Here is an 18772-nt window from a genome sequence, read left to right as displayed (position 1 = left end):
GGATGACCTCTTAATTTAGCTTCACCACCAAGAGAGAAATGAAGTGCACGCCGGCAGTCGCCAAACTAGTCTCTCTCATGAACTTCGTTCCAGTTCTACAGCGCAAATAGAACTCCTGCCTGACCAGTCAACTCAAACAGATCGCTGTCTTAAATTCGTCTTCTTAGGTTGCTTTAACGCAGCATATCTACAATTTACCTTCCCAACATTAGTCAAACTAACTCTATCATTATTATTATCAGACTGCTATTAGTGGGATTTAGTGGAAAGTCATAAGAATTTAAAAAAAAAAAAAAAAGTTGAAAATCTGTTAGCAACAAATACAACACATTCTGGTAAAATACAGCAAGTTCTTGGTATAAGTCTATTGTGGTCACTTAATTTATTTCCCCTTGACAGCGTCAGGGACACGCAGAGTTCTGCTGCTATCCAGGCCTGTACGATCTCAAATAACATCGAAAATAGTAGTTGCCAACTGACAGTCACGTTGCTGCTACATGGGAGAAGGCACAAATTCATGAGCAAAAGAATTAAAACACACATGCGCACGCTGAGCCCTCATGCCCCAATACAGAAAAACAATGAGGGAAAGAAGAAATTCAGACCTCCAAGAAAAACGGAGAAGTTCTTGCAAGGTTTCTCACAAACACGGGTGAAAACATGATATTCCCCCCGCATACGCTGCTGGGTATCTTTTCAAGCATTGAAAACCCTTTCGGAAAAGCAGAGAAAGCGAGCAGATAGGTTGCAACCTTACAGATGCTTGAGACATGTAAGCAGTTATAGTTACATGGCAGCATCTGAGACAGGTATGAGGTCACAGTGAAGTCATCAGTTCTACAGGGCCCACCCATCAGCCCAAGCCTGCAGGACCTCTCTTAGGTGGGCTACAGCCAGCACCAAAATTCAAGGACTTCACAGGTGCCTTACACACCCTCAAACAATTACTGGAGACAAAACACATGTGGAACAACCTGAAAAGACCCTCCGTCATCAGAAAACGGAGCAGTGATATGCTAAGAGCATGTATTGGCATAAATAGCGTTTGCCTGCTTTTTCCAATGATGCTGAAATTTCATTAAGAAAATAGGAATTAACAGTAATTAACAAAAATATACAGCTACCTCAATAATGCTGTCAGTCATCCAGAGTCCCAAGCACAGAACCAGCAGCTCTGCTGAGAGTTTAACAACTTTTCACATTGCAATCAAAGGCAAACAGTGAGACATACCCCATCTAGGGAGGGGTGGAAAACGCTTATCAGCACTGAAAGCAAGGCCTTTAAATTGGGATTGCCCAAGACACCAGACTTCCTTGTAGCTCACAAGCACAGAGGTCCACGTGCCTGTTTTGACTCCAGGCACTGGATCTTCACAGAAGACGTTTTAACTGTGTACAAGTAGGTTATATGTATTTTTTAGTTCTGAGAAGAACTATTTCCTACCATGGGCCTTGCCTTTCAGTACTATGAAAAGCACCACATGCCTTGTTGGACTATGAGTTTCTTATTTATGACTAAGAACAAATTCAAGGAGAGCTAGCTGCCAGAGAATTCCACAATTCTTCCATCTTTAGGCTATCGAACATATTGTTGAAGCAAAAGGTGCTTAAATTGTATCCTTCTGCTAACAGCTTAGAATACGAAGCAGAACGTGAATGGTTTAAAGTAAAAAAAAAAATAAATTAAAAAAATAAAAACATACACACATAAAAAATGGGACCAATCTTGAAATTTTTGGAAGGATAAAACTCTTATCAGGAAAGGTTCTTTCAAAGTAAAAGCACTCCATCTAAAGACATTACCCAAATGTTATCAAATTGGGTACAGTAGCTTTCAGCTTCTGGAAATACTAATAGGGAAATAAATATGTCCAAAAATAACAGCAAAGCATATCGTACCTCAAGGCTGGTGCTGTTGCCTTCTTCGTCCATGTCTGGAGGAACAGCAGGAGCAAAAATAAAAAACAGAGAAGACCGAGTTAAGAGATGACCGCGCTCTCTAATCCAAAGTCTTTTTAACTCTGCAGTGCCAAGCGTACCAGCACTGCTCTCCCAGCTTGGCAGAACAAGACAATTCAAGGGGAACAACTTTTTTTTTTTTTTTTTTACTTTATCATCCCTTTTTCTTTGTATTGAGCAACAAAACCCAGTTAAGTCTTCAAGGAAAAGCAGAGCTACCAGTAACAACAGCTACCGAAGTCCTCTGGGAGGGGACATGACAGGACTTCACTCCAACACCCGAGAACCGGGCCACGTCTCTGCTCCCTCTCACAGAAACCTCCGCACAGACGACACCCCCGCACAGACGACACCCCCACACACACACACACAGACGACACCCCCACACACACACAGACAGGGGAACTTCGATGCTGAAACCCCCACAGGAGCGTGGGAGCCCCCGCCAGGTGCCCACACCCCAGAGCCGCACACAGGGCGGTCTCTGGGTTACCTTTTCTTGACAGAAAGTGCAAACACCGGTTATCAGCTCCACGTCACGACGCGGGGCCGCTTACCGACACTTATTTTCCGCGGGAAAAGCCTCACAGAAACAAGCCGCAGCCCCGTCAGCGGGTCGGGGCAGCCCCCAGGCCAGCGCCGGCTCACCCCGCCTTTGCGGGCCGAGCCCTCAGCCCCTGCCCGGCTCCGCTTCCCTCCTTCTCCTGAAAATACATCACGGAACGCAGACGTTAAAAAACAACGTCCCGCCACGGGGCACCGGCACCCCCCGGACCTGCAAGGCCCGGCCCCGCGCCGAGCCCCGTGCACCCCGCGGCGGGAGCAACCGGGCCGTGTCCCGGTCCCCGTCCCCTCACCTCCTGCCGCTGCCGCCGCCGCCGCCGGGGCCGGGGCCAGGGCCAAAGGCCACCCCCGCGGGCCGGGGCCGAAGGTCGCGGAGGGAAGACCCCACCCGCCGCCGCCACCGCCCGCTGAGGGGGAGCGGCAGGCCCCGCCCACGCCCCGGGCTCCTCGCTGCTGATTGGTGGGACAGCCCCCCCACCCCCGCGCCGAATGGTCCGCGGGTTACGATAGGCGCTGCGGATTGGCTGGCGCGTTTCGGCCAATGGGAGCGGGCGGTGTTGGTGTGTGCGGAGGGCGCCAAGGCGAGGGGAGCTCCGTCGGGCCGCTGCCGCTCCGTGAGGGGGACGCGGGACCGGCGCTGCGCCGGCTCGGCTGAGCCCGCAGGTGCCGGGCATGGGGCTGCTGACCGAGCTGGCCCGCGGGCTGGTGCGGGGCGCCGACCGCATGTCCCCGTTCACCAGCAAGCGCGGCCCCCGCAGCTACAACAAGGGCCGCGGGGCCAAGAAGCTGGGCGTGCTCACCTCCAACAAGAAGTTCATCCTCATCAAGGAGATGGTGCCTCAGTTCGTCGTCCCCGACCTGGAAGGATTCAAGCTCAAGCCCTACGTCTCGTACCGCGCCCCTGAGGGCTCTGAGCCGCCCATGACGGCCAAGCAGCTCTTCACCGAGGTGGTGGCTCCCCACATCGAGAAGGACGTGAAGGAAGGGACTTTTGACCTCAGCAACCTGGAGAAGTACGGCTTCGAGCCGACGCAGGAGGGCAAGCTCTTCCAGCTCTTCCCCAAGAACTACGTGCGGTAGGGAGCGAGCGGCAGGGCTCCCGTGGCTGCGCGGCCCCTCCGGCGCGCTGGGAAGAGCATCGCCAGTGCGAGACGCGGCCTGCGCCGGCAAATACGGGACAGTGTCTGTCAGCGGCTATTAAAAGCAAATACTTCCACTTTGTCTTTCTGCAACGTCTGATTTAAATTGGGGGGGGGGGGGGGGCGGGATGGGCAGTTAATTTCCCGTGCCTGACTGAGGAAAACATTACTCGTGTCTTGCGCGGTGCGTGCAGCTGTGTTGTGTAAGCATGCGGGTGTCCTGCTCGCAGATGAGAGCTGACGGACCAGGGGCTGGTAATCGGCAGGAGGCAGTTTCTCTCCAGGCTGCTGAAACATCATCTCTTCCTTCTGGGAGCAAAGAGGATGGCTCTTATCTCCCTGGGAGTCTGGAGCTCCCCGGCTGTGGAGAGCGGGCCGCTGCACGCCCAGCGGCGTAGCCCAGTCAGGCCAGGCTGCCCCTGCTCGCAGCGAGGGCGGCTGCAGCCGAAGAGGGAACCCTTCCTTGAGGCGGGGGGTAAAGCCACCCGAGCGCTCTGCTGAACCAGGAGTGAGACCTCCCACAGGCAAAACCAAGCCTGTACCCTAAACTTTCTCTCTGAGGAGAGAACTGTAGCTTATATTAAATGCCACAATTATTCCAGATGTTCCCAAGCCTTAAAACTCTTTCTTTTAGAGTAAACCAAGATACAGTTAATAGGCGCGTTTAATGTCTGTTCCTTAGCGGTGCAGCTGCTTGAAATGACAAGATAACTGTTTAAATTTGAAACATATCTCAAGAATTGTTATTTTTGGACATACGTTCCTACAAGAGCAGTGTCTTGCTGTTCATCAAATTAAATGGATACCAGTGACATTTACACAGGCAGTTGTGTGCAGCTGTTTAAAGGAGAAAGTGCTAAATGTCCTTGGGAATAACACGTTTTCTCTGACACCCAAGTGCTGGAGTCTTTGAGAAAATGATTCTTCTGTGCGCCAGTTCTGTGTCTGGGGACTGCAGCCCTCCCAAGAGGTACCTGGGGTTTTTTTTTCAATGAGGTGTTTCCAAATACGAAGCTTAAGCGTTAGAGAATTAAATCGCAATTAAAATGTTCACTTTTGGAGAAAGGAAGCGTGCTCACTGTGTTCTCAGCGAGCATCCAGGCTGTAATGAAGACTGACGGATGAGTCCTTGAAGTGGTGTTAAAAAATACCTGTTTTCAGGGCTGGACGGGGCTGTGCTGGCAGGGAGGGGGTGCTGCACGGGCTTCTGCTGCTTAGTGCTGCAGCCCCAAAAACCCGCAAACGAAGGAGTCGACACACTGGCACAGAAGGTTCAAGAATCACATCCCTAGTGGGGGCGAGGGAAGGCGCAGTTTTTCTCATCAATTAAGCCCCAGTTGCATTTTTCACTTATTTTTCAGCTCATCAGAGTAACGGTGATACAAAAGTGGATGTTTTCTGCCTTCAGCTCTGGGTGCAGTTGCTGTCGGCAGAGGCGGTGCCTGGCCCCTTCCTTTGGGTTCAGAGGTGTCACCTTCTCAGGCTCCACCTCAGGCGAGTGTTGGCGGCTGGCTGGAGCGGGATGGAGGGCAGGTGAACGCAGGAGATCCAGTACCCTTTGATGCCAGTACCGGCTTGGTCTTGAACGAGTCGCTTGCCTTCCCTTCCCTGCATGAAGGCAGGCTCCAACAGGCAACTCTTCATTTCCCAGGGCAAAGCAAGGACTAACATAAGGCATAAATCCAGCGCCCCAATCTGGTCGTATTCTGTGACACTGCTCCAGCTTCGCTAAGCTCAGACTGTTCCCTCTTAATCTCGCACAGCAATAAAAAAAGCATTACAACCTTTTAAGATGGAGCCACAGTCAAAAGCCATGCTGCTACAGGGATATGCCCTCGGTGCTCTCCCCGAGGTGTGAGGGAACCGGATTGCCTGCTCCGACTGCCAAGGAGCGTTCAGCACCACCACGTGCCCTCAAAGAGGCCGAGCCATCACCGGACAAGGCGGAAGGTCTGTGATGGCCGCCTTAAAATCAAAACGACCGAGGAAGATAAATCATTTGTATTGATTTTATTTTAGAAACATCCAAAAATAGGGTGTTCTTTTTAACAAAAGCTCTTGTTCACAATACTAATACGAATCATCAGGTAACAGTGCTCAAGAATGTTTTCTAAAATACACATTCACCCTTGAAAAAGGTGTTTCAAAGCAGTAAAATTCTCATCTGCTGTACCTCGTTTTAGATGCAGCACTGTTACAGATAGATACCTGTTGCTGGTGTTTCTTTCCCTCCAGGCAACTAATTCTTTAGGACCCTCAAAGAGAAACCATGCAAGCTAGAAGTTACTTACCGAGTTTACACTGGTTTTTTTGTTTCTAGGAAGATAATAAAGTGTTCCAGAAACGGTGTCTTGCTGATGTTTCACAGTGAAGAAAAGAAAGCTAATGGAGCAACCATGAGAAATTCTGCAGCCATTCCTGGAGGTAGTTAGGGCGATGTTGTTAAGATTTTGGTGTCTGTACTTATTTTGAACTTAAAAGATGTCAGGAAACACTGCTTGTAGTTTTTGGAGGTTTTGATCTTAAAGCTGTTCACCTTTACAAAACTGAAAGAGCTTGGCTTTGGACCTAAATGTCTGTCTCACTGCGGGGAGCAGAAAACATGAGTTTGATACCAAGAGGCTACGGGGAGGGGGTTAAGCGTGGCACCGAAACACAGCAGGGCCTGCTACACCATTTGTGCTAAACCAGGTTGTGCTTAGCTTGGAGAGTGATAAAGTGAGACTTCAATCAGAGGAGTCTGATGTAAAATTAGGCTGGGCAAATACACCAGAATCCTTCCAGGAAAGGCCCTCCTCAGAACAAAGCTTCCTGTCGCTGACTGCTCTCTGTCACACCGGGCAGCCTGCATTTCCTTCTAAAGAAGAGTTTCTCCGTACTAAAGATCGCTACGAGCACGTTGCACCGTCAGTACCTGGACTGTCTGTGAGCGTCTTCTCATACATGCTAGCTTACAGACCGCAGAGCAAGCTACGCACACAGCCGAGCCTCCACTCGTGGGCTCTTCCGAGACATTCAGGGAAACCCCGACCACACGCTGCGTGTTTGTCTACACGCAGCGGCGCAGACAAGTTCGGTTTGTGATGGAAGGAGGAGAATGGGCTTCACAGATCAATCGCACCAATGCAAACCAGCCTTGAAGGGATTCAAATATAAGGTACAAACAAGCAGCCTTTGTGAGGAAGGCTGTCCTACTTTGAACTAGTACATTAAGGGAAAACTAAATAAACATGTCTGTGCTTGACCACACACCTCAAAGCAAAGGCTTTCCTCAGTGCTGAAAATAAAGTGCCAGTAATTCCGTCGGTATCGGCCTTAAAAGACACAAGCTCAACAATAAAACTGGGAAAGCCCAACAGAAATTGGACAGGGCATAAGCTCAGCTGTCGCGCTCAGTACAGGAGTTTTCCCACCGCTCTCCCTTGGGACGGGTCAATGCAAACCTTCAGCTGTTCTTTCAGACGGAGATCTGGTACTCGGCGCCTCCGAAGGGGTCACCAGGCTCATCTCCCACTTCCAGACATGGAGGATATTGTCGTAGAAAGAACACGTCGCTACAATGCTCATTTCTTTCGGACTGTCTAGAGACCTGGCTGAATCACCGCTTCTGGCCAGGCCCATTCCGCCGGGTCTCTTCGCTCCCGACTCAGAACTGCGGGCTGACTCGGGATCTCCCCCTCCGTCAGGGCCCCCAGCCACATCTGAACTCCCCTTTACCTCAGAGCCCCTAACCGGGGCAGGGTCCCCAGACAGCTTAGGACCCCCTTCTGCTCGGAGCGGCAAGGCAGGGCCTTCACTCTCCTCATCCAATACTACATCAAAAGTAGCTGTAGGAGACTCATAAATGATCTTCAGGTTTTGGACCTGCAAATTCAGTCTCTCGTCTCCTTCCTCTGATCTTCCCACGAGCTCCTCCGCAGACTGGCACGCAGCGGCAGAGTCCTGTGTTGCAGCCAAGGAATCCCTGGGACACAGCCTTGACCAGTCAGCCCCGTAGGCCAAGGAATTGTGCAAGACATAGGACGACAGGACGATACATTCCTCCATGTTTTCCGCTTAAAAAAAAAAATAAAATAAAAATATGAAATGAGCAGAAATCCAGTTGTGAAATGGTTTGTTGCAGACTGCTCACAGGCCACTCTAGCATCGGCTATGTCCTACAGGAAGAGTTCTCTGGTTATTGCCTCGTTCACAACAAAGTCAAGCATTCTAGGAGAAACGAGGTTCTGGCTCGCCCGACAATTTTTCGGCCACTTCTCATTAGCCTTGATTTTCCCTGGTTCAGTAAGCAGATAGATTTAACGTGCATGAACATGCATCATTACTCAGAATACCTAAAAAGGCTCAAGAAAAACAAGAGAGATCAAGCAGTGATCCCCACTGAGCCATAAATACAACTGGTAAGGTGGCCAGACCAGGTTCTGGTTATTAATAAATTGCAGATGTGTTCTTCCCATGAGCTTTCAGCATTTGACTCTGATATTAAACGTTCCGAGCTCCTCCCTTCCCTATGCAGCAGAAATGTTATCCTCGTGTCGCAAGCTGCAGATCTGCCCAAGGCCTGGAGAAACCTAGGAAGGCAACCATTTTATGCAAGATTGTATTTGTAATGTAAATGCAAACAGCTTTTAATCATGTAAATACCTTCTGATTCACACGGAGAGCTTACTCATGTTATTCTAGATCAACCAGACTGCACAGCACTTCCTTTCTGAGGCAATAACCGATTCACCAGCAGGTCTGTAACTTCTGCTGACAGTAAAGCATCACCTGACATTCCAAAGCAGCTCTTTGAACCACCAAGACGAACACAAACCGGAACGGTCATGTCAACGGGTAATGCCTTTACACCGAGCCAAACACGCTTTCTTCCCATGAAAAGGAGTTAGGAGAGATTTACACAGGAATAACGACAGTGCCTTTGCACAACCCATCGGGCCAGGAGCGAGGATAGCTCTGGGAAAGCTGGAAGAGTTACCTCACGTGGGAATAAAAGCCTATGGCTATTAACATCTAGAACTTTCCAGCAAGCTCAGAGCTGGAGTTCCCCCGTTAACCTGGAGGTAGGAAAGGAGAGCGGCAGGGCAGTGCAAGAGCATCTCAGTTCCACTGAGCACTCACCCATGCTTCCGCGGCAGTCGAGGATTTTGAAGCCGCTCTGCATGCAGGCTGCCAACAGCACAAAATCACAGGTCGGGTGCCACTTCAGCCTCCAAACTCCACCTTCCACGTGGGTGTCTGCCAGCGGCTGCTTCATGTTCCTGGTGTCCCACAACAGCACGTGCTCGTCATAGCTGGAGACACATCACAAATAAATACGCAGGCGAGCAGCAAAGCTGATTCAGTGCAACAAGTACAGAAGAAAACTAGGAAAGATCGCATGCTCTTCCCCACACCGAACGTCTGAAGAGACCGCACCTTGAGCAGCAGTAGCGCGTTCAAAATAACAGAGGAGGCCGGTCACGCTAGTGAAGAGCAGCTAGGAGGGATTTACCTGCCAGTAGCCAGAAGATTCTCCCGGTGGGGACTGCACTGAATGCTGCACACACCCATCGAGTGCCTGCAAGAGAGTACCACACAGCAGAGGGAAGAGACAGCAACGCACGATTTGAGAACGGATTCTTCCTTGAATTTCAAGGATTTGGGGTCCACATAACTACATCAAGGTGTCTCAGGAAAGGAAAGCAAGGCAAACTCAAATTTCAGCCCAGTGAAGCACACAGGCAGAGTTCCATCTACACAGTCCAACAGCCTTTCCAGGGCAAAACTTCTACTCACATAGTCTCTCAGCACAAATATTTTCTAGTAATAGTTGTACCATACACTGCTGTTCAGAGCCTGTAAGAATTTCAGCCCAACAACTCCATTCCCACAAGACTTTACTCCCAACATTAGCATTTCCATAGCAATAATCCCCAGTGTATTTTAAGGTTACACATAAAATTCACTGGAGACTTGTGGATATTGTTTTAATCATCTTCTAAAAGATATGTTATGCCACCAGAAAAAAGAGATTACTTCAAACGAGTGAACAGGGGAGAATATCTTCTAAAAAATGTTCCATAAGAAGGTAACCAAATTTAACACATACAAAAATTCCCAAAATAAAAGCATAATTCAGGATCCTTGTTTTAGAAAGAAGCTACCACCGTCTTCCTGTGTGGAAGTGAGCTGTTGTTTATTATATTGAAGGACACAAAGAAGACAGTTTCAACCTGGAATTGTCCCGATGAAAAAAAATCTAATGGAGGTCTCCATTTCCCAAGGGAGGCAGAAACAGGACTCCACTGCACTGCACGTCTCTGCGTTCAGTGGCTTGGGAAGGGACATGGTAGCACCCTATGTTCATAGGCGGTCGCTTTAGGGTCTGGCTGCAGATAGGGCGTGCTTACCTCCTGCTGGTGAAGACAGGAGTCTCTGGGCTGCGCCTGGTGTCCCAGCCCTTTAGCAGGCTGTCATCTCCTCCTGCACAAAGACAAAACATTGTCACCCTGAACACCATCCAAATGACCAGTGCAGGGCACTGAGGCAACGCAGTTAGCACCAAGCTGATGATTTTCGGCCCTAGGATCTCATAGCATTCAACGGACACACCAGACATCATTTGAGGCTCACAGTACTGGTCACCACAGAAGCGACATGCATTAACAATACCCTTGCTTTGCTAAGCCAAAAAATTCAGAAAAAAAAAAAGACTGGACTCTAGAAGCTCTCTGCTCTCTTCTGCACACCGCAAGAGATTAACATCTTTTTTGCCAATAGCCAGCCAAAGTACAGTTTAAAAGGCACAGCTTCTCCAAATTACCTCCAACCGCTTCCGATAATCAAGAAACCTTTTACCCCTAGCAGAGGCCCCAACTCTTGCAAGCGGTGTGATGCATGCAGCACAGCCAACCCTGGACAGTAAAATCCCAAGGAACACACATCCCTAAATGAGGCATCCCTTCCCCAACACCCTGAAACGAGATTCCCAGCCCTCACAGACCTGAATACACAACGTCGGTGTCCCAGTAATTAAAAGCAGCAATCCAGGCCTCAAATTTGTGAGCTTCCCACTGGTTCAGGACATGCACAGAAGGAGCAGATTCATCTATGGAGAAAAGATTCAGCTTCCCCTCTGAATCACTGCTGATGACTCTCAAAGGACAACCACTACAATGGAACAGAGAGAAAACATTACTGAAACTCGTGTCCTAAGAAGCCGTTAAGAGTAAAAAATAGCAGCCAAAGTATAGACAGATAACGTAAAATAATACTGTGTATGTTTGATTCAACTAAACATTGATAGAAACCGGTAGTACAGTGGAAGGAATGCACGCGTTTATACAGTTCTTTTTAGCTTCAGCCCATCCCATCTTGAAATAATCTCCATCACTGATGCCCATTCCCTGATCTCACAGGGGAGCAAACCCTCACACTCACATGAGGAAAAGAAAACCAGCCTTGGGTCTGTCTTTCTCCTAGCTGCAGAACTTGACTTCGCAGATGCTCGATATTACATCATACATCAATAAACAAATTCGATGTGAAGAGGGATTTTTTTTTTTCCTCCAAGTCAGACTGACAAGGACCTCCCAGAGTCTCTTCCCTCTTCTGGAGTATGAAGAAATGTTTTATTTCCCTGCTGTCACTGGCTGATCCTGACCTTTCCTGCTCTCTTCCTGTGGCACAGTACGTTTGCAGTTTCTGGACACAATGTACTTGCAGCACTGGCAAAAATTTTGCAGCTCACAGTGCACAGATTTTCTGACATTCCCTTACATGAACTAGGTGCCTTCTGTTTGGTTACCTGCAGCTGTAGGTACTGATCTGGTAACTCAGGGCTTCTTTCCAGTTCTACATCATATGCTAGTTACTAAACCGTACTGAATCTCCCAAATTTCCACACAAGAGAGAGAGGGTCACCCCCGTCCTACAGAGATGTGAAGGCTGCACATTTGGCTTCCAGAAGGGGTTATTTGTCTCTCAAGTGACAACAGTGACAGGCTTTAAAGGGACTTTTCATCATGGCAACAATCATTTATCTTGAAAGGCAGAGACAAGGGGAAGAAGGAATGTAAGGAAGAAAAAAGTAGGACCGGGGATTCTACTTACACGTTAAACAGCACGCACAGAAACAGCTTTAATTAGCAAAAGCAACTAAATATTTGCCCTACAGCATTAAGCACACGACTGCCTGATCCCCTCAGTTTCCAGCCTCACACCAAAGGCACCAGTCTCTGTTTTGCACTTAACTTACAGAAAACATATACCCTACCTCTTTCAAGGTACAGCAAATTCATGTTATTTCATGCAGTGATGCCACTTCTGAAATCAAATGTATGAGCATTTGAGAGAGGAAGGAGCCACTTCCAAACCAATTCTCTCCTGTTTCTCACTACCCCATGTTTAAACTTCCTACACGTGCTATTATTAGTTCTTAAGCAGAACGTCACACTAAAATTTCAGCCATTCTGAGAGCAGAGCTGGAACCAGCGGATCCATCTGCATCCCACTCTGGTCCTTCCTTTTAGCAAAGGCAACAGAAGACATCTCCCCGCCTCACCTGCCGCCATTCGCCACAGCACCACCTCACATTTGTTGTGGGTTTAGTCTCTGTTACAGCGGCCATGGCATGTGGTCTTGTTCCTTTGTTACCCTTGCTCTGGAAATAGTAACTTCTAGAGAAGGTGCAGGAAGACAGCTGGGACTAAGAAAGTCGTAAGCCACTTCACAAAAAGCCACCAGAGACTCATCCATCAAAGTCCTCAACTTATGCCTGAAAACTGTCACACACACAACGACCTCCAGTACCAGCCTTCATCTCCCATCCTCACCATTGCTCTCGTCCTGTGGACCAGTCCAAAGACAAGGCCAGACGCTGTGCACCGAGATCGACCCTGAAGCATGGCTCCAGCATGCAGCTGTTCTTCTACTGGAAAGAAAAGGAATGGGTTAAGACTGAGAAGACAGCAGGTATAAGGCAACACTCGTACTGGCTCCTCCTATGGCAGGTATTTTCCAGAGACCGAGGAGCACGTTAGGGTCCCACACTAAAGAAGAGACGAAACGTCCCATAGCAACGTACAGCTGCTTAGTACCAGCTGAAGGGCAAACATGCGCACAGGCAGGATCCCCACCCTCCTGCTACCCATCTCCCACCAAATCGCCCTTAAACTTTGCTTCCTCTCAGCGAGTGATGAAGTGCAGAAGTGATGACCTGACTGTTGAATTCCCTTACAGACTGGCTTCTGCTTTCTTCACTCTGTGGGAATCACTCTCTTGATTACTCCCTTGTCTCACCAACCAAAAGAAACCCCTCTCCAAAATTCTCCCGTTTTTAACAACTTTACATCTGCTGTATTTACCAGTTAGTCCATACTTATTCTAAAGTGACAGTTTCCAGGGTTTGCTTCTGCTCCCCTCATGCCTCTCATCTCCCACACTCTGCAGGTGGGTAGAGCCCAGCCAGTCTCCCTGGTGCCATGAAGAAATTTGTGGGATTTATGAGAAACATTACCAAAAGACAAAAGAAGAAGTATTTAAAAAGCTAAGCATACTGAGGAAGCCATGGAAACCATACAGCTTTCCTACATGTCTCTGAACACTGCTAATAAATCCGGAGACGTATTAAATCTGGGTTAAACACAGCTTCAACAGCAGCAGGTGTTACAGCCACCTACCTCGCTTCCAGTCAGGTGGCAAAACTCCACGGCGCCGGTCGAGTTTGCAATGCCAACCATGGGATGTTCTGCAACAGGAACGTGGCACCTAAAAGATCAAGTTAAGCAAGTTCTGAATGTCCATCTTTCTTGTATTTAAGGAGGAGAGCAAAGTCATAACTTTTATTCCAGGATGCGCAAGGAGAAGGTACTTGACCAAAAAAATACCACAGAGAAAATCTAAGGCTCCTCAAGTTCCCACAAACCTGCACGGAGGGGATTATATATGGGGGAAATCTACTATATATTATTATATAAACAAAAGAGGTCCACAGTCACTGACCAGCTGTTCATAAATAACCAGAAGAGCATAACAGAAATGAGCACAGCCTTTGCCACTGGAGCAAACTGGAGAATACTTCCCTCCAAGAAGCCAGGGGCAGTTCAGTTAGTAAATATTACTGTTGCTGCCATACCAACAGCCAAAACAGGACCCCAGAGGGGCAGACCATGCTGCTGAGAGCTCCAAGCCTTGACAGGCCAGCATTACCATTTGATGTCCAGGATGGCAGCCGTGTCAATCCTCTGGATTTCGGTCAGCGGGATGTACGGCTGCTCCTCGTTGTAGTGATACAGGTAGAGGCGCCCAGTCCGGTCACAGGTCCCATTGCTTCCTCGGGAGTCAGTCTACATCAAAAATTGGGAAGAAAAGAGCAGCCTTAGCAGTGATTCTACCTCCCCCAGACCTCTCCCCACCCGAGATCTTGCCAGGAGCAGGGCAGAGGGCTCCCAGTTGGCAAGTCCCTCCCTTAAGGAACCGAAGCCGCCACAGCTCCCTCAGAGCCGGCCACGCTCACCAGCGGGGCCCACTCAGCCCCACACGCTGCGGCCACCTCAAGCCAACCCGGCTGGGACAAGGCACGGCCCCGCAGCGCGGCGACTGACAGGACCGGGGCCAGGTGCGGGGCTGAGGCGGCCGGGGGCACCCGGGTGAGGCGGCCCGCCAAGGGCGGGAAACCACCCCGGGCCGGCTGAGGTAGCTGAGGCGGCCGGGGGGACCCCCGGGCCCGGCTGAGGCGGCCCGCCAAGGGCGGGAAACACCGGCCGAGCGCGGCCGCGGCGGCTGAGGCGGCCGGGGGGTGGAGGCGAGTCCCGGCGCGGCGGCGGGCGGGCTCACCGCGGCGGGCGGGCGGAGGTGGTAGGTGCCGCAGGCCAGGATGCTGTGCCAGCCCTCCACCGGGCACCACTCCACCGCGTCCGCGCTGAACTCCGTGTCCACCACCTGCAGCGTCCGCGTCCGGCACGGCGCCGCCATCTCAGGGCGGGCTCATGCTGCGCGGGGCGGCGGCGGGACGGCTCCGGAGACGCCGCGCAGCGGAACCGCCGCCCGTCTGCTTCCCGGTCAGGGGCGGCGCGGGGCGGGCCCGCCTCCCCTCGGCCCGGCGGCGGCTCCGCGGGCGGTGCTGCCCCCGCCCGGGCCGCCGAGCCCGCCCGTTCCCCGGGCTGCGGGGAGGCCGCGGCGCTGCCCAGCCCGGAGGAGGAGCCCGGCGGCCCCAGCCGCGCTGGCTGGCACAAGCAGCTCGGGGAGCTGCTGAGCTTCATCCCTGTCCGTGAACTCGCCCAAGCTCTTTCCCAACGCGGTCTCCTGGCGCCCACCGCATCCTGCGGAAAGGGTCTGCAGCTCAGACGCCTTAGGCGAAGGACTGCTGCTCGGCTGTGACCCAGCAGCTGTGGGTAGAGAAAATCAGCGTCTTGGCATCCTCCCTCTGCCACTCTTAAAGACCTTCCTGACATCCCTGTCGCTCATCTCTCTTCCATGTGGTCGACGTAGCTGTGCCTTCGCAGAAGCCGTTCCAGACGATGGAAGGATCCTGCTCCCTGCCTGGAGCCTCTCCCTTCCCTCGCAGTCCTCTCCGAGACGGCGAGCGAGGACTGCGCACCCGGCACGCAGACAGTTTATGCTGTGGTGCTGCTCTCTGCTCTCCCATCCTTTCCTTGAGCCTGGTTTGCTGCTGCTGTTCCCCAAGCAGAAATTTCTGCAGGACTGTTTCACAACCCAAAGGTCTCATTGCGAAGTGAAAACGGTCAGCTAAGGGCTCATCTTTTGCTATTTTCCCATAAGCAACATTACATTTATTGACACTGAATTTCATCTACCAATCTGTCTCATAAGATCCTTCTGCAATTCTTCACACAACCTTTATTATATCATTATTACACTGAATAACCTCATCAGTGGATGTTGTCACCTTCCCGATTCATTACTTTTTCCCAATTCTTTTTTAATGTATTGGGCATCCAGCTGTTGACTTCCCTCCACCAAAAAAAAAAAACCAACTCCCTTCAACTCTTCCTTTCCTGTCTTTTAAACAGTTGTTTCTCCACAAGTGCATTTTGGAAGTTCAAGCAGACTGTACCAACCAAATCCCCTTTATCGCCTGCTAGTTAAGGCCATTAAAACAACTGAGTAGTTTTGAAGCATGACTTCCCTGTACGAAAACTGTGTTGGCTCCTCCCCAATATTTAGCCATTGATGCTGCATCACAGCACCTATGAATTTGCTAAGTGCTACGTTCACCTGGCTGCAGTTTCCCACATCTGCCCTGAAACTGCTTTCAGAAGCTGCTGTCACCTTTGCCGTGGGTACGGAGGGAGAGGTTCCCATCCCAGCTGGCAGCTCGGCTTATTCATCCGTGAGCTCCCGTAGAGCTGTAGGTGGCACCGTCTGGTCCTGGCAACTTGTTACTGCTCATTTCATCTGAACTTTAATCTCTCCTAAAAGCACTTGAGTTTTAAACAGATTCTCTGGTGAGCTCTCCATATGGAAGTATTCTTGTGTGAACTCCCCCAGCTCTTTCACAGTGAACGCGTATGCAAACAATTCACTTTTTTTTTTTTCTGCTGGGACTTTATCTTCAGGTCAGACCTTCCCTTTGCTGTGCATCAAGTCTGCTGACTCTGGCAGTCTCCCCGCTCCTGATTTTTTCAAAATTATTTGTGCAAGTTTTATGACTGGAATGTTTTTCATATTCCAGTTTCCTTTGCATTATTTTGGGGTTCGGGGTTTGTTTGTTTGTTTGTTTGCTTTTTTCACATTTCACCTGCCAAATCTTATTCTTTCCATCTTCTCCATTTGGACACAAGTTCAGTTTATAAAGGATTTCTTCTTACTCTACGAGCATCCCACGTGCTGCTCTTTAATCACACCAACCTCCTTTTGTCCTCTTCTCAATTCTGTTTTGATGGGTGGTAAACATTTGCTCCTGGCCCCAGTGTGGTGTCTTACACTGTCTCCATGCCACCTGCAAGCATTTAAGTCTTTTAGCTGCCCCTTTTACCTTCACCAGTTTCATTTAAAACTAAATCACCACCACAAAGGAAAACTTGAAAGTATAATCCTATGGGTGCATTAAAGGGTCAAATATCAAAAGGTAAACACTGAGCCCTGCAGTACGTTATATTTCAGATTTTGTGTTCCTTAAGCCAGCCAAGATTTTTATCAGTTTGAATTGTGACTTTTGAGTGTTTGAGATTGGTGGTACCACCCTACTTTGATATGAAGGAGAGTACCTTCATGGTGCGTTTACATGCTGTGTGCACCCCTCCGTTACAGCCAGCACCAGTAATGCTGCAGGGTCCTGGCATGAGCTGGATTTGCCACTTTGCAACTGTGACAAAAATCTTTCTCCAGACTCTCCCAAAGGGTCTGGAAGCCCATGGGGCCCTCCTGGAACTGCCTCACACCAGACAGATGTTCACCCACATCTGGTGACTCTAGATCAACCAGTCTGACCCACCAGCAGGAACTCTTTCAGGCCTGGACATCCCCATCAGCTGCACAAGATGCCACATGCGTTCACAAAGACACGGCAGCACGGCTGGTGGCAAAGCCAAGCCAGCAGGACTGCACTGGCCCAAACAGCCAAATTCTGTCTCCCAAAAGCACACGAATCAGCAGATACTCAAGCAGCTCAACAAGGATGACAGCTTAGAGACAGACGGCTGTACAACAGGCTGCAGAGGTGCAGAACACCCTGATCCCAACCCCCTGCACTCATTCTCTCTCTCCATACGCTTCATAGCCCAGCAACTCTTTTCCCCCCCAAGTCTTTTGGAGCTCCTCTTCCAAACAGATGTTCCCATCTAGGAAACCCGACTCATTAAGCCCTGTTTTGGTCCACAGGTGAATCAGGGGTGTGTACAAAGAGTACTCCATGCTTCAGAGAACCAAGGAATAAGACATAGGTGCAGGTTTTTTTCCTCCCTGCAGGAAACATCTTAATGGAGAGCATCTCCATCAGGATAAGTCCTTGAAAAGTGGGTTCATTTCCAAGTACTGCACAGGCCTGCTCCAAGTGACCACGTACTCCAATCCTGTGCTTTTCTAGCTACTTGCCCGAATGAGGATATCCATGTCAGCCTGGTTTCTTTAAGAGGGGAAAGCAGGTCCTTTACAAGAGACAGGTACTTTTTCATCCTCTGAAAAACCATATAGGCTATATGAAGCGGAGCTGCCATGTTCACATGTAACATGTCCTTTCTGACACGCCTCACAAAAAGGGAAAATCTCTGTAAGTTACAAAGATCTGCCAGAACCGTCGATCACACAACTCCCCACACCAATCCGGAAAAAACTGTTCTGCAGGCAGTGACCTGCTTACTGCAGTCCCCTTGGGACCTTTCTAGGAGTCAAAAATCCCTGTAGCCGCTTCCCTCCTCTGGCACAAGGACAGCCTGGAGTCCAAGGTTACACACTACAGCCATTTCACCGAGCCCTTTCAGGATGTCCAGCAACTTAGTACTTTTCATTCAGCTGACAGTCAAACAGACCCCTAACCTAGCGGGCATCTTCCCACCTGCGTCACCCCTTCCTCCCATCCCCTTCCCTCCCCATTCGCTGGCATCAGGATTGCCCTAAGCACCCACCACCCTATTTCTGCAGACCCTTTAGCTCGAGTCTCACCCTTCCTTCATCCCCTTCATTTGCTGCTCAGGAGGAATCCACCCCTTGCCCCATCCAGTCTTCCTCTGCAGCCTGTCTTTGTCCTCATTTCTCCTTGCAGCAATATTACAAGCGTTGGGACTAACCATGACCATTTTCCCTGCTCCGTGCTGCAGAAGTGTTTAAATGCTCTAAGACTGCGCTTCAGTTTGCTAAACATGATTACTGGTAATTCGATGGAAAATTGGCATGACAAATAGCAGCCTTTTAAAAGGGCAAGAAAAGAGTCAATACTTCTGCCCTTTTCAGTGGATTACCTTGAACAAAAAAAAAAGTATTCCTTATGTCCCATTTTATATTAATCAAAAACTACAGTTCATTTAAAGCAAATCATTGAATGTTTCCTGAAAAAAAAAGTATCACCCATTACAGGAAAATTTCATTGTGTCCTACTTGACTTCTTCATACTTAAGGGCATTGTAGGCTGCCTAGACAGAAAAGTTACAGTATAACCATGAATTAAGAGT

General features: G+C 49.7%; 3 protein-coding genes across 12 annotated transcripts in view; 1 reads left to right on the top strand and 2 right to left on the bottom strand.

Annotated features, from left to right (window-relative positions):
- PNPLA7 (patatin like domain 7, lysophospholipase) overlaps positions 1–2955 on the bottom strand; it is a 127780-nt gene extending 124825 nt beyond the window's left edge. For 7 of the 8 annotated variants that reach the window (XM_087752658.1, XM_087752662.1, XM_087752660.1 and 4 more), the window contains exons 1-3: positions 2817–2955; positions 2517–2663; positions 1900–1934 (exon numbers count right to left, since the gene is read on the bottom strand). In XM_087752658.1, coding sequence (XP_087608784.1) covers positions 1900–1932 — 33 coding nt within the window. In that variant the 5' untranslated portion in view covers positions 1933–1934; positions 2517–2663; positions 2817–2955. Of the gene's footprint in view, positions 1–1899; positions 1935–2452; positions 2664–2816 lie in introns of all 8 variants that reach the window. The other variant, XM_087752659.1, reaches the window with a different exon arrangement.
- Positions 2956–3055: 100 nt separating this feature from the next.
- On the top strand, positions 3056–3739 carry MRPL41 (mitochondrial ribosomal protein L41). The gene has a single exon (XM_009475998.2). It carries the CDS (start codon positions 3196–3198, stop codon positions 3601–3603), a length of 408 nt encoding a protein of 135 aa, XP_009474273.1. The 5' UTR covers positions 3056–3195; the 3' UTR covers positions 3604–3739.
- A 1918-nt stretch (positions 3740–5657) lies between these two features.
- On the bottom strand, positions 5658–18765 carry DPH7 (diphthamide biosynthesis 7). Of its 3 annotated transcripts, none has more exons than XM_087753112.1 (9): positions 18267–18765; positions 13854–13990; positions 13325–13412; positions 12479–12573; positions 10648–10814; positions 10055–10127; positions 9157–9222; positions 8784–8956; positions 5658–7717 (listed from the first exon to the last, which is right to left on the bottom strand). In XM_087753112.1, exons 3-9 carry the CDS (start codon positions 13382–13384, stop codon positions 7095–7097), a joined length of 1257 nt encoding a protein of 418 aa, XP_087609238.1. In that variant the 5' UTR covers positions 13385–13412; positions 13854–13990; positions 18267–18765; the 3' UTR covers positions 5658–7094. The 3 variants fall into 3 exon arrangements, with proteins under 3 accessions (XP_087609238.1, XP_087609237.1, XP_087609236.1); XM_087753111.1 differs by lacking the exon at positions 18267–18765 and adding an exon at positions 15936–18203; XM_087753110.1 differs by lacking the exon at positions 18267–18765 and adding an exon at positions 14481–15071.
- Between the last annotated feature and the right edge of the window lie 7 nt (positions 18766–18772).

Source organism: Nipponia nippon, unplaced genomic scaffold, assembly GCF_047370975.1.
Source record: "Nipponia nippon isolate SJK-2023a ecotype South Korea unplaced genomic scaffold, ASM4737097v1 scaffold_16, whole genome shotgun sequence".
Taxonomy (NCBI): domain Eukaryota; kingdom Metazoa; phylum Chordata; class Aves; order Pelecaniformes; family Threskiornithidae; genus Nipponia; species Nipponia nippon.
Note: the sequence above shows the minus strand (reverse complement) of the source record. Positions and strands in the feature narration are given on the sequence as shown.

Coding starts and splice junctions, on each gene's coding strand:
- DPH7 (XM_087753110.1), bottom strand. CDS start 14,618: ATGGCGGCGCCGTGCCGGACGCGGACGCTGCAGGTGGTGGACACGGAG. Junction 12,574..13,324: donor GCCACCTGACTGGAAGCGAG/GTAGGTGGCTGT, acceptor TCTTTCCAGTAG/AAGAACAGCTGCATGCTGGA. Junction 7,718..8,783: donor CGACTGCCGCGGAAGCATGG/GTGAGTGCTCAG, acceptor TTTTTTTTTAAG/CGGAAAACATGGAGGAATGT.
- MRPL41 (XM_009475998.2), top strand. CDS start 3,196: ATGGGGCTGCTGACCGAGCTGGCCCGCGGGCTGGTGCGGGGCGCCGAC.